A 14,465-nucleotide genomic window follows, 5' to 3' on the forward strand; every position below is an offset into this window, starting at 1 on the left:
CAGAAATTTGTAGAAGTTATATAAATTGGAAAAACAGAATTCTTTCTCAAAGCATGGCTACCTTCGTGTCTCAGAATAACGTGGCACACAGGGGGTTTCCACCATGGCACATAAAGAGTTAAACAAAACAGTTTACAACAGCACAGTCACTGCAGTTTCCTTGGAAGCAACTGTGAAACAGCCTTTCAGCTGTCAGTACTTTGGTTGTTACAGCAGTAACTGCCTTTACTATAATTTGCCTTAAAAAAATAAAATCAATGCAAATCCTTGTACACTTCGAGTCCCTGATTTTTTATGTCTAGTCAAATACTGAACTATTCAAGAAAGTCAGGGCCTTGATAGGAGGAGTTTTGTGGACACCACTAGTCAGGGCTCTGTCCAATCTGTTTGCCCAAAGGAAGCAATACATTAAAACCGTAAAAAGTTAAGGGTAAACAAGAACACACACAAAAAAAAAATTAGAGTGAGATGAAGAAGATACTACATATGTGTATGTGTGTTTGTTTGTATGTGAAGACTATCTGTTTCCCGTATCAAATGTTATGATGACCTTTTCATTTAAAGACTGCAAACTTGTATGTCTTGCGACATCATTACCCTTGCAGAGAAACACAATTTCTGCAAACCACAGGCATCAAACTTCCACTTCAGTTCAATTCAGCATTCATTTTCATGCAATTAAAACCATGCATCTACCCTGATGTTACTGCAAATATCCAAATTTCATTCAAATAAAATGACTTGTAAAGACATCCTCAAAGGGAATATTTCTACACTTGTACATTTTTAACAGTTAAAGCACCGTCTTTTTTTTTTTTTTTTTTTTTTTTGAAGTGTAATACTGTATACACCATATATTTCATGAATTTCAGGAGTCTGGTGCTTTTCGTCAATTTAACAACATGTGAAAACATTAACTCTGATCCCAACATGAATGTGACGTGCATGCATACATTTCTCCATTCGTTACTGTACTCCAAGATTGTGAATTTAACCACTCACGACTTTCTTGAGAAGTGACGATTTGCAAAAAGTTAGATTCGCTATTTAATAAAATATATGGCGTATACAGCAGCCTTCACACTTCAGTATGCCCTTGTACATTTGCAACTACAATGAATAAAAACAAAATTTACTATCAACTAAAGATCAGTGAAAACAAAATATGAATTAGACTCCATAAAAGAACTGTAAACAATGCCAGTGGCTGGATATTCATAATTATACACAGATTGATCAACTTCCCTTCCTTCAAATGCATTGTAGCTGCAAGTACATTTTTATATGACTGATGCATATTGAAATTTGTTTTCACAAGTACATCATAAGTAGAACATCATCCACATACTTTAAATTCCATACAGAATTCCTGACTCATCAAATCATGTTTGTTATTTGTTTGTTTTTTTTAGCACACCAAGGAATACTTGCTCCTCCGACCAAACTCCATGAAAACAAAAATCATCTTCTTGGCTCCATTTACTGTCCTAACCCATAATTACAGAACGGAGACACCTGTACAGGATGTGTCTGGTACAAACAGGTACCACTCACTGTATACTCAGCTTTGAAATGCATTAAACAGCTTATACCAGCCTTGGACAGAGAATGATATGGTAATACTTGTTTTATCATAGATAAACATGTTACATAACAACTGCTACTCAGGGGTCCCACCTACAAGACCCAAACATATACTCAGTATATGCCTACACAAAAGACTGAATTTTTGGCACTTCAGTGCATTACCCTTCACATCTTGGTTCACATCTGTTATGGGCATGTTTACACATTTTGTCATACTATGAAGTGCAACATATACTCTTACCTCTAATCAACCCACATATACTACAAGCTGAGAGACAAAACATTGTACAGTGTTAGTTGACCTGACTACCCCCAAAAATATAAAATTATCAAACAGCGCAGAGAGATGGCAAGGAGAGCTGAGACTTTGTCAGAGTCTGTATAAGATTCAAAGTTTCCTTTGTCTGTATCATGATGTCAACATGTAAACATATCAAGTCAAGTAACAAAGTAGATAGGTAGAAATATAAATCTGAATACTCTAAAAGATCTGGGGAGAGGCTAGCGCCTTCTTGTCCGTATCAAGACAAATGCTCCCACTGCTATCGCCACACCGATGACCACCAACCATTGGAGTCGAGAACCACCCGAGGAGCTTGCTGCTTTGGCCTGGGCCTCTTCGTATTCCTTCTGCATGGGAATTCAGACGTGACAGAAACCTTTCAAGTACATTGAGACACACACCCCTCATTACTCTAGGGAAGGATGTACATTCATTGTACACAATTTACCTGGCTATACATTACAGTACACTATTAAGCACTGAAATTGCATGCAATCTTCAAATCTAAGATACATTGTAGGAAATGTGATGACACTAAAATACAATGCATAATTCATGTATGTAAAACAAAGCAATTGAATAAATTGCATGAGTATTCTGTTACTGAGGATGGGGAGTTACATGTAATGTGATTCTACATCACCTTCACATTGGTAATACTATGTAGTTCACATTGGTAATACTATGTAGTAACATACGAGTGGTAAACATCAAACAGAGAATGATAAAGGGTTTATCAAAATCAGACCTAAAACAGTTACAGAATTTAAAGTTTCACATATTATCACAAAAATATATATACAGTATGTGTATCACAAAATAGCTACATGTATATTAGATGGCAAAACATATATGCAGATTAGATGAGTTGATGACATCATCTCATGTCTCCCACTGACCTACATAAATTTCTTTACTAAATTTTTTTGTCCAACATTTTTATTTATCATTTTTTTCATTAACTGAGTTTTTTCCCAATTACCTTCATAACATACACACACAGATTAAACAATACCACCGACTAAAATGTGAAAAACCCCACATATACAGAATGAACTTTACATAATAATCAAAGTTGCTGATGCACTTCGATCAGTCTGACTTACTTCATATTTGTAATTGGAAATAAAGATAATGTGTGGGGAAACATACAGAAAAGCAGATGCTTGCAGGGGCTAGGTCTCAGTAAAGACGTTGACACTAGACACACAAACATGCACACACTAACTCCTTGCATGCATGAAGTTAATAACTTAAGAATAAGTTGTATCCTTTGCATCTAATTATACAAGTCTTCTCTCTACCTATTACAAAAAGTGAGTGCTTGGGAGAAATGAGATGTAGCTATTAAATCATCGACTTAAAACAAAATAAAATTGTCAGTTTTATGTGTACAGTATTCAAATCCTATAAGAGAGCTGTGAAGTTTTGGCATACCTGCATCTTCTAATTTGTATCTGTGGTTGCGATCAATGTCACTTCATGTATTAGTATTCAGCAAAGAACATGTTAAACTTATTATTCTGTGCCTTTCTTAATCCTATGGTGTAAGTTTGATGAAACACCTGCCACTTTCATCATCTGACTTTACTCTACGTTTTCCTCACATATAAGACAACTTGTACATGAAGTGGAGTTCTACTTTCTAAAGTTTTCTAATGGCACCTGTAGAACAGAGGAATCAAACCGACCCCATCTGGCACAACTCTCTGTCCCAAGGTGGATGGACAACTTACCCGGAGAACTGCCTCAGCATTGTGTGTTACCAGTAGGCTCACTGATTCGCCAGCACCAACAAACAATTCCACCGCCCTCTTGTGAGGTACTTTCCTAACATCTTCGCCATTAATCTGTGAGGACAACAAATAAGATGGAGCTGAAAAAGAATGGACATGTATGGTAGGTGTCCAACACATCAACACTGTACACTGAAACCGACACCCCTCCATTTACAGCATCACGCGTAAAGAATGAACATGCACACATGAGACTAAGTGAGTTTTTTTTCTATTCTTCACTGTGGATTTTGGAAATATCAAAATACAACGGTGTATTACTGAAAAACCTGATAATAAAAAACAAAAACAAACAAACAGCACTACAATGATGCCGTAGATTATAAATACATGTTGGAAAAGCATTACGTGCACTTTACACGTATTGGCAATAGAGGGCAGGGGTGTGGGTTTCAAAGTATTATAGCACAACTGAGTATCCGAACATAACACCTCATGCATTAAAAGCAGTTATCTTAGAGCACGTACCTCAAACTGCATTTTCAATGCACGCTTGTGAATTCTGAGTATATATTTTTTTTCACATATGAGTAAAATTTCAGGCAAATAGTGAGATACTTTAATTTTCTATTCATAGAAAAACGTTAGCGTGTCGATGTATAGGACACCCAACCATACAGTTTGTGATGAATGGTAGCAATGCAACATTAGTGGTACATGTATTTCCTTACGAAGGATGAGCGAGTGATGCAAATTGGCAGCTACTGTAACTCTTTTTGAAAGTACCCATTAGCTAGTGATAATTTGTGCTGGAAATCACAGGCAAAAACAAACATGTCAGACACTAAGAAAACATCTCATCTAATATCGTATCTTTCACAACACTTTCCCTCCAAACAGTGTAGGTAATACCGGCAGTAGTAGTAGCACATTCTGAACCTTGGTCTTATGGATACAAATGCACAAATTCAGCAAGTTTTTGTTTCCTCAAATTGCAGCATTACAAAGAAAAAATCAAAAATGTCATCTGAAGACATGAAAAAGCATAGTACATTATACTGTGTGTTCTTAAGCACTCATGTTATCATCAGGCACAAGCCACCAGTGATCTTACTTCAAGGATTTTGTCTCCTCGCTGTAGTCGACCATCTTTAGCTGCTGCACCCTCTTCTCTGATCTTGGTCACAAAAATACCTGTGTCACCTGGAATCAGAGGTTGGTCCAGTCCTCCTTTGATGTTAAACCCAAGTCCTATTGACCAGAGAGGAAAGAATCACAGGTGAGGAAATTACATATGATTACTTATTCTTCCCCTTACTTGCAAAATCTTAGCTTGTTAATACACAAACAGGGAAATATCAAGATAAGGTGTAATCATGAGAGTACTGCTAAAATTTGTCTTTTGTCAAGCAAATACTGGTGTCATTGACAGTTTGATACTCAGTATCCTTAAAAAGTGAAGTGGATGATGCATAAATATGGACAAAAATACATGTAAATGTTACATCATTTAAGAAACTGATATAAACAAAGCCTGTGAAGTTAGTGCCCTTCCTGTACTAAATTGGTCATATAACATGTACTAGAGGGATGTACAATTGTATTATCATAATCAAGAAAATTACTTTCAGGTGAGAACTGATAAACAGTACTTGCTTACTGCTTCTGATAATACTTGTAGTGCACTCTGAATGACGTAGCATAGAGGTACTCAGCAAGTTGCATGATACTAACTAGTCTATATCTGTGGTTTTGAGTCATCAAATATACGCAGCACATTTTCATATATTCATCATGTTACAGTTTAGACTTCAGCAGTGGTAGAAATGACCATGCAACATTTCCTTGATTGTGAAAACTAAAAGCATGAAAAGACAAATCATGTGTTTGCCTGTATGAAAACAGAGAGAAGGGTACTGTCTACGAAATGCCATTAAAAAAGTTTTTCCTGCGATTCAGTACTCCCATGTAACAATATTTTGAGTACAAATATCAGGGTACATTGATAATCCACAACTCACAAGTTAGGAGATGAAAAACTTCATTTGGGCATTATTCAATTTCATTCTTAACTTACACTTTAACTTGTAGAATACTCTAAACTGTCAGTCAAGAGTCATTCTACATGTTGTTGTTAGTAATTCATCATTAAAGTAACAGACTCTATCAAGTACTATGTCTAACCAAAATTTGGTTTTATTTTATACATTATCTTTATTAACCAATGAATGACAAGGTCAAACTTAGCCCCCTGGGTGCTCCTTCACACAGTTATACTGTGGCAACGCCCTGAGTCAAAAGAGTGCTATCTCTGTATGCGTATGGTGAAAAAGAGACACAAATTTTTGCGCCTCTGTAAGTTACATATTTCACTAGCAATAGGCTTACTTTTACGTTTTTTACCTAATTCATACCGTACATTCACTTGTTCATCTCCACACTGATCCCATGTGGTTTTGAAAAGACGTTTTTCTACGAGTTCATCTCCATACCTCCCATTCATCTTTTGACTTTTGATGCAACCTTCATGTGGCACTTTGCGCATTGGCAGTATGATTCTAATGCATGAGAGTCGCTATGTCTTTAGCCTTTGAAAAACGTCCTTTCGCTGTGCACTGTGTAGTGGCAAGCGAAAGGATTTGAGTGAAATGGAATACGCCCACACAAGCAGAGAGTTAGAGCGATCAGGCGCCACACGATGTCGCGCAGCAAGAGTGCCTAGTCAAAAGGCTATGTCCACTGTATACCGACTCGTGCAAGTGCAGAGGTTTCAAATGCATCCAACAGAGCAGTTGTCGTTCTCGCAGATCCCTCCTGAGGGAATCATTTAAAGTCATAGATTTGGACAAAAATGGACTATTAGTGGAACCAAAAGTTCCCCGTATCCTGTTGTCAACAGACCTCTAATTGGACTAGAGTAACTGCGGCAGTAAGCGGCCGTGCAGCCGTTCGCGGCAGGTACAACATACATGGTAATATCCCGCTAAACACAGAATTGCACTGTTACATGCACACTACACATATACTAACACACTAGCAATCAACAAAAACCAACCGATGAAATAGGCATGATCTCTGACGAAAGTGAAATTTTCTCACCTAAATGACAACATATCCCATCCAAAATAAAATTTTCGGTACTTCTTAACATAACAGTTAAGAAACAATGGTCCAAGAAACTGGATTTTTTGTCGTTTTCTCGATGTTCATGGATTTTGAAAACATATCCTCACGTAAAATAGAACTTTCGCGTGCCGATGTGGGCCGCCATTTTTTTCGGAAAGTGGATGTTACCATTGAAAAAAAAATGAGAAAAGCACGAGAAAGACGTCAACAACACCGCCAGAATTGCAATCTTGTTTGCGGCCAATGCATGTGCGCCCGCTATTTTCACGTGCTTTCGCAATGGGAATTGGGGCTTACGCAATGTTCGCGAGACATGTGAAGGTGTTCAGCTAAAGATCGCGGAGCACCGCATATTGCATAGGGATTGTACATCATGCCGCAAGCAGAAATACTACGTTAAAACGTTGCATATCGCCCTTATCGGCGAAAAATTGTGCCAGGTTTTGCCCTGGTAAATCATGAAAACTGCATTGGTCAATGGTAAATTTCTTTTATGAAAACAATTGCGTCAATGAATAATCTTGTCTATGTTATATGAAATGGTTGAAAATAATTTGCCTGATTTGTTTAACTTTTACAAGTTGGAAAAACCCTTAACAATGCTTAAACTGCCGCAAACGGGATATTTTACTCTATTTGTAGGATCTAAATCGTGAATTTATGTTCTGGTATTCAAATTGACGCATTTTTAGTATTTAAGTTGATATAATTTAGCTGCGATACTACCCCATACCGGATCCCAAATCCTACAATGCGCGTTGCGTTCGGGTCCAGTTAGGCAGAGACTCCAACTCTCCCGTTTTCGACGGGAGATCTCCCGCCGAAAACCCATTTTTGCAAAATCTCCCGTTCTCCCATTTGAGATTTAATTTCTCCCGCCCTGACTCTTTGTCTCCCGTTGGAAAGGATTTCTTACATATTTCTATCGTATGTGAAAAAATAAGCCTTAGATAGCACCAGGAGAGAGCATCTACTGTAGAACCCTGGGAATTTCACGCTTCGCACACATCAACTTTGAGTCTCCCGTTTGCTAGGGGTTTCAGGCGGGAGAATCTCCAGATCAGAAGGTACTTTGGGTTGGAGTCTCTGGTTAGGTCAAACTCAAATCATAGTAAACAACATTTATCTGAACAAAAGAAATAATAAAAAATCCAGCCAGGCCCAGGCCAGCGCCAGCAGTGCAGCACACACGCACACAGAGCAGAGCCAGAGTGACTGATGGATAGAGGTCTACGTATCCACTCTGAAAATTGGCATGTGGCATGGTCACTCATTCAAATTTTTTATTTTTAGTTGCAAATTTTTTAGGTTTCAGTGTACGCATTCAAACTCCTTCACATTTCCCAACTTTTTGGAGAGTGCACACGGCCTAAATTGGTGACATAGCAGAATGATATACGGCACACAAGACACTATACGTAGGACTACACACACGGCGTCGCAAAACTCGCCCCCATACCCAACAGCCCCACTCCACGAGTATTGTCAATGATGGGAATGTGTATGTGGTTCACGCAGTATCGGACAGTCAGAGCTGATTAAATCTCAAGGTTTAGCCTTCTCTCTGTCCATCAAAATATTACCTGCTTTGCCTCTCAGAAGCTCAATGCGTTCGTCCTTCAGTTCCATTCTTAATTTAGATCCTGGTACTAGGATGTCAGGTCTTAACTTCTCTCGACAGGATGTGCTCTTCGAAGCCCGTCACCTGTGCTCAGCCATATTACAATGAATCATACGTGCAAAGCCTTTAGCCTCTTTCAATGCCCTTTCCCTGAAACTTACTTCTGAAAACACATTACGGGTGTATTTATTATAGAAGTATAGATATGAGGGAAGAGTGTTTTGAAACGATAAAAGTTGTCGATCTATCGCGCAAAAACGCGATCTTCCAGCGTAGAAGGTAACATCATCTCTTCCATGCTAACTAAAGTAAAAATACTAGAGTGAAGAGTGCTAGACGCAAGGGAAAAAAACAAACAAAAAAAAAAACAACAAACACACTAATGACATTCATTCATTCTGAGTCATTCATATTCATTCATTCATTCATTCATTTATTCATTCATTCATTCTTTGGGTTGGATTCATTCATTCATTCATTCATTCATTCATTCATTCATTCATTCATTCATTCATTCATTCATTCATTCATTCATTCATTCATTCATTCATTCATTCATGTTTTTATTTATTTGCATTTCCAATCACTATACATAGGTAATACAAGCGTCAAATGATAACATATCTTGCAACATATAATACATCTTGTTTCATAAAGAACTTGGTGGAAAGAAAATTGAGGGGCTGCTAAAAAGCGAACTTGTATAGTGCAGTCCCCTCATCACTTACTCACGTTACATATTACTACGATACATTAATACATATCTTACAAAACTACAATGCATGTACCGTACAAGTTAAACATTAATTAGAAGTATACGCTCATGACATCGACGGTAACATATGGGGCATTATCATGAGGGTAGACCGATACTGTACGAACCAAGCGTACCTTGAAACTTGGCATTATCTTGTTGTCGCTGACCCACAACCATCATTAATTTTCACCATCATTTGCTGCCTCAATCGTGCATCAAACCATATTGTATCTAAGATATTATGTAGGCCTATTTATAAAAACAGCTCAATGTAAGCAAGTGTAGTATGATTTAATGATTCCACAGAATATGCATTGAACTATCTTGTTGCATGGCTTATTTTATTACCCTTTCGAAGAACATGAGTGACAGCTGATATACCATCATGTATTTTCTCCTCCCTATTATCCTAATAGTATACACTTACACTACTGGCTAGGATTCGATTCTATTTATGTTATTTCTGCATGTATTTCTCTGTATTTCCTTGCCCTTTTTACATATCCCATTATTATTATTATTTTTTGATGTGTTGAGGCCTATACTTTTGTCGAGAATCGCTCGATCTGTTCGTAACATGCCTTTTTGTCCGTTGTGTTGTCTTCCGTCTGTTAATTAGTCTTCCTATGAAGAAGTTTCATTGTTGTGCCAGTCTCGTTTCATGTTCATGTAGGCCTACATGCATGTGTCTCTGTTATCTATACTCTGTCTTTGTAGTGGGCTTCCAGACCTTTCTTTTTCTATTGACGTTTTATCATACATGAGGGGCCCACATTCTATTTTACAAGCTTTGTCTTTTTAGTGGGTCCCTCCATTTTTCGAAGTTTGCGTATTATTGTCATCATTTAAGTTTTCATGACCACGTATACATTATTATAAGGTTCCACTCTTATTGTATACTCTTCTGAGTTTACTTTGTTTTGCTTATGCCTTGTTCTCTGTTACCAAAGAAAGTTAAATGTCTATGGTCTCGTCGAAAAATGAAATAAAATTTGAATTGAATTGTGTGGTGATATCTTTTACATTCCGTCATTTCTTGGTCATATTCTAGATAATAACAATAATATAACAGGCTTGAAGGAATGATGATGATTATCGATCGAGAACAATGATAATCCATACAAGCATAGTGATAGTAGCAGCAGCATGATAGGCCTATAGTGGTAGTGGTAGTTATACGGCGTATAAAATGATGATGATATAATGAGGATGAGTATGAAAATATTAATAATACAGTCATCATCATTGTTATCTAGACATCATTATTATCATGCAGTGGCGTATCTAGGGGGGGGGGGGGCAAGGGGGGCACGTGCCCCGGGCGCCACTCCTTGGGGGCGCCAAAAACGAAAAAAAAACCGAAAAAAAAACGAAGAAGTAGAAGAAAAAAAGAAAAAAGGGGAAGAAAAGGAAGAAGAAGAAGAAGAAGAAAAAGAAGAAGAAGAAGAAGAAGAAGAAGAAAAAAAACCCTCGCCCGGACGGGGGGGGGGGGGGGGGGGGGTTGCAGAAAACCAAATCAAACAAGATAAAAACAAAACATGATGATGATGCGGACAAAATGACAATGTATATTGTGTTCACACATGTCATTTTATATCTAGCAGGCAAAATGTTACACGGAGCAGCGGCTGCAATTTCTTTCGTTCTGAAGCGATCGCCGATTGGATCAAAGGAGGGCGCCAACGGTTTCGAACAAGGGGAGGGGGGGCGCAAAAAAATCAAACAAGATAAGAACAAAACGTAATGATGACGCGGAAATATACAAATTTCGGCTCACTCGCTCGTACTAATTTAGAGTATTTTTTCAAGTCCTCTGCCTGTTGGGTATAAATCGTTATCTATAAGGCCGTCACTATATCGTGATTAGAATTGTAAGATTTAATAAGCAAAAAATGACAAGAATTCCATGTTTTGTAAGCTGAAATACAAAATTTTCGACTCGCTCGCTGCGCTCGCTCGCCAAAATTTATTAAAGAAAAAAGAAAGAAAAGAACAAAATGTGATGATGGGACGCGGAAATATACAAATTTCGGCTCACTCGCTCGTACTAATTTAGAGTATTTTTTCAAGTCCTCTGTTTGTTGGGTATAAATCGTTATCTATAAGGCCGTCACTATTCTTGATTAGAATTGTAAGATTTAATAAACAAAAAAATGACAAGAATTCCATGTTTTGTAAGCTGAAATACAAAAATTTTCGGCTCGCTCGCTGCGCTCGCTCGCCAAAATTTGTCACAAAAAAAAAGATAAGAACAAAACGTGATGATGACGCGGAAATATACAAATTTCGGCTCGCTCGCGCGTACTAAGTTTGAGTATTTTAGTTTGTTGGTATAAATCGTTATCTATAAGGCCGTTACTATATCTTGATTAGAATTGTAAGATTTAGTAAGCAAAAAATGACAAGAATTCCATTTTTTGTAATCTGAAATACAAAAATTTTCGGCTCGCTCGCTGCGCTCGCTCGCCAAAGTTTATCACAATTTATTACATTTAAATCACTCTCAAAAGACCCCTTTTAAGTGCTTGAAAAAGCATATAATTTCATGAAAAAGCATAAAGTCCCTACCGGGATGGAGTTGGGGTTGAACACTTTTTCAGAAATTAGGGGCGTATGATTTCCGCGCTTGCCCCGGGCGCTGTTTTCCCTAGATACGCCACTGTTATCATGACATTGTTGTTAGGGCCCATTACTGTACTGCTACACTGCAAAAAGATCGGTGTTAGCTTTAACACCGTGGGTGAACTTCTTGTGTTAGTGACCGCTGTCACTGCTTCTTGTCCAAGTGAGCTGGCGGGAAGAGTCACATTATTGCAAGAGGAGATCATGAATGCGCTGATTAGATGACAGCGGATGTCTGTTCAGTGACACGGAAGACATACATGTATCCAATGGACAGAAACTACTGAGGAGGGAAGAGCGTGCACGAAAGGAAGGGCCCGGAACATGAGAGGCCGAAGTAAAATAGGCTATATGCAGAAAGCGTATACCAGTATATAGATAAGATTGGAGGCGTTGACAACATCAAAGAAACACATTAGCTCATGAACAACTCCAGTTCGTCTAATGACCAGTTCGGTTAATACCAGTTAGTCTGATTCTCAATTGGTCTTACATCATTTGGTCTAATTTCCACTTCGGCTAATTGCAACTTCGTTTTATTTCCACTTCGTTAGGCCTTTAGTGTCTAATTCACTTCAAACATGCTTGTCCAATAGTCACTTGGGCTACAGCCATTTTGGCTATCATAAGGCCACTTAATTGGTCAACATATCCCTTGGACCAATTTTCATTTGGTCTAATTATCGTTTGGTCTAATGACCACTTGGTCTAATCATTCCATTTCGTATCTCACTTGGTCTAATGCCACTTGGTCTTATTAAGAAACACTTACAGACATCAACCAGCTTCCCGTTACTGGCAAATAAATTTATCGTTTAATCCTGAATAAAAATCCTCTATTTTATCAGATCTTCATTCGGTAGTCCTTCCCCATTTTTTCTTTAACAGCATAGAGGAAATGCCAAATATATTGGACTTAACATTGTTTGTCCGAATTGGATATAGAAAAGTGAAAAAGAATACGCCCGCTCGCTGCGCTCGTTCAGGTCTACAAACTCCGACATCGGTTGTTGAATGCGTATAACTCTTCACAGCATGCCTAATAATTGATATAAAGAACATTTCCACTTCAACTGATAAAAATACATTATTCACCGTTCAAATATGCAGGATGTAACAAAATTATTACATGATATTAATTTTGGAAAATGCACTGAATGTTTGCTCACTCCGAACGATCATCGCAAGTATACAATCATTTTGTCCCACCCCCACCCCCACCCCCCCCCCCCCCTCGTCTGCAATTGTCCGCAGGTATAAGCCAGTCATCATAGTCAATGATTAAGGAAAGGAATAGTGCATTATAGTAACAGATGAGTTAACACAATAACGGTGTGATGTGGATAAAAAAAGTAGCGATAAACAATTTTTTTAAGAAGAATACAAACGGACTAAACTTATTTGATTCTGTTATTGATTAACCGCAGCAGATGAGGAAGTTGAGTATCATTTTGAAAGCTTCTTGTAATTATGTTTGAAGCACATCTTCTAGAGATCTCCATTGTTATTGTTATGAATTTCTTTAATTTCAATTAACGGCAAGTATGGGGTGTGAAAATGGAAAAATAGTTAAGCTCGCTCCATATATACACTTATTTGCAGACATAACTAATATCAGTTTCCATAAAATGTGTAATTTTATAATAGATTTATCATCATTATTATCATTATTATATTAAGTGGCTTTATTTCTTTTAGCCAACTTACCATAACGACACCTATATAGGCCAAATGGTAGCCCAACTGGCATTATAGCCCAACTTGTCATTAGCCCAGGTGGGAATTAGTACCATTATAATACGAACTGACAATTAGACCAAATGGCTAGTAGACCAAGAGGCTATTAGACTAAACGCAAATAGACGAAGTGAGAATTAGCCCAAGTGGCTATTAGACCAAGCGGGAAATTAGACGAACTGTCAATCAGACCATTTGGTGTTAGACCAATGGAACATTAGACGAACTGTATTAGACTAAGTGGCAAAAATGCATGACACCAACTGGCAATTAGACGAAATGGGAATCAGACCAAGTGGTTATTAGACCATGTGGCAAGTAGACCAAGTGAGAAGTAGACCACATGGGTTTAGCCTGTATGGTGTTAGCACAACTGATTAGTAGACCTAATGGAATAGACCAAGTGACAGTAAAACGCTTTATCATTAGGTGAAGTTTCATTCCATTTAGTAAATAAACAAGCAAAATATAACCGATATTGTGTTAGCGTCCAAAATAAATCTTCAGATTGCTCAGAAAGATATCGCCATCGAACCCCGATCATCAAGCCGTTCCGTTCTAGATTCTTCCCGTCGAAAGGGGGGTACCACTGACCTTGACTCCCTCTCCAGTCCCACAGCCTCCCCCCCCCCCCCCCCCCCCCGTAAAACGTTCCGCGGCCCTGAATATGTATGTGTTCGCTATACTCATGCACTCACGCATAAATACAGTCATGTCAAACACACAATTATGTTTTAGCATTTCTTGTTTTACATGTGGCATAGCAGTATGGCATGCATTGTACTTGGCAGTATTCCCAATCAGACTTGTATGTTGTGCGTAAAATAATCTGTTGCCTGTGTATAAATGTGCTTTATAGAAACATGTACTGGAGTATACGGAAATTCTGATCCTTGACTAGAGTAATCGTTGAAAGGAGCAGAACGTTTTATATGCCCTGCTGACATCCATCTGGCCCTAATTCGCTATATTCAGCAGCTGCTATAAAGAAAGGGT

General features: G+C 38.0%; 1 protein-coding gene across 1 annotated transcript; it reads right to left on the reverse strand.

The window, feature by feature from the left end:
- Positions 1 to 504: 504 nt before the first annotated feature.
- On the reverse strand, positions 505 to 8,441 carry LOC139713419 (synaptojanin-2-binding protein-like). The gene is made up of 4 exons (XM_071625153.1): positions 8,316 to 8,441; positions 4,721 to 4,857; positions 3,607 to 3,720; positions 505 to 2,217 (listed from the first exon to the last, which is right to left on the reverse strand). The coding sequence occupies exons 1-4, from the start codon at positions 8,359 to 8,361 to the stop codon at positions 2,089 to 2,091; spliced, it is 426 nt and encodes a 141-aa protein (XP_071481254.1). The 5' UTR covers positions 8,362 to 8,441; the 3' UTR covers positions 505 to 2,088.
- Positions 8,442 to 14,465: the final 6,024 nt, after the last annotated feature.

The sequence above is a fragment of the Diadema antillarum genome, unplaced genomic scaffold (genome assembly GCF_040938485.1).
Source record: "Diadema antillarum isolate AM-2024a unplaced genomic scaffold, OU_Dant_1.0 seq00001958_RagTag, whole genome shotgun sequence".
Classification (NCBI taxonomy): Eukaryota; Metazoa; Echinodermata; class Echinoidea; order Diadematoida; family Diadematidae; genus Diadema; species Diadema antillarum.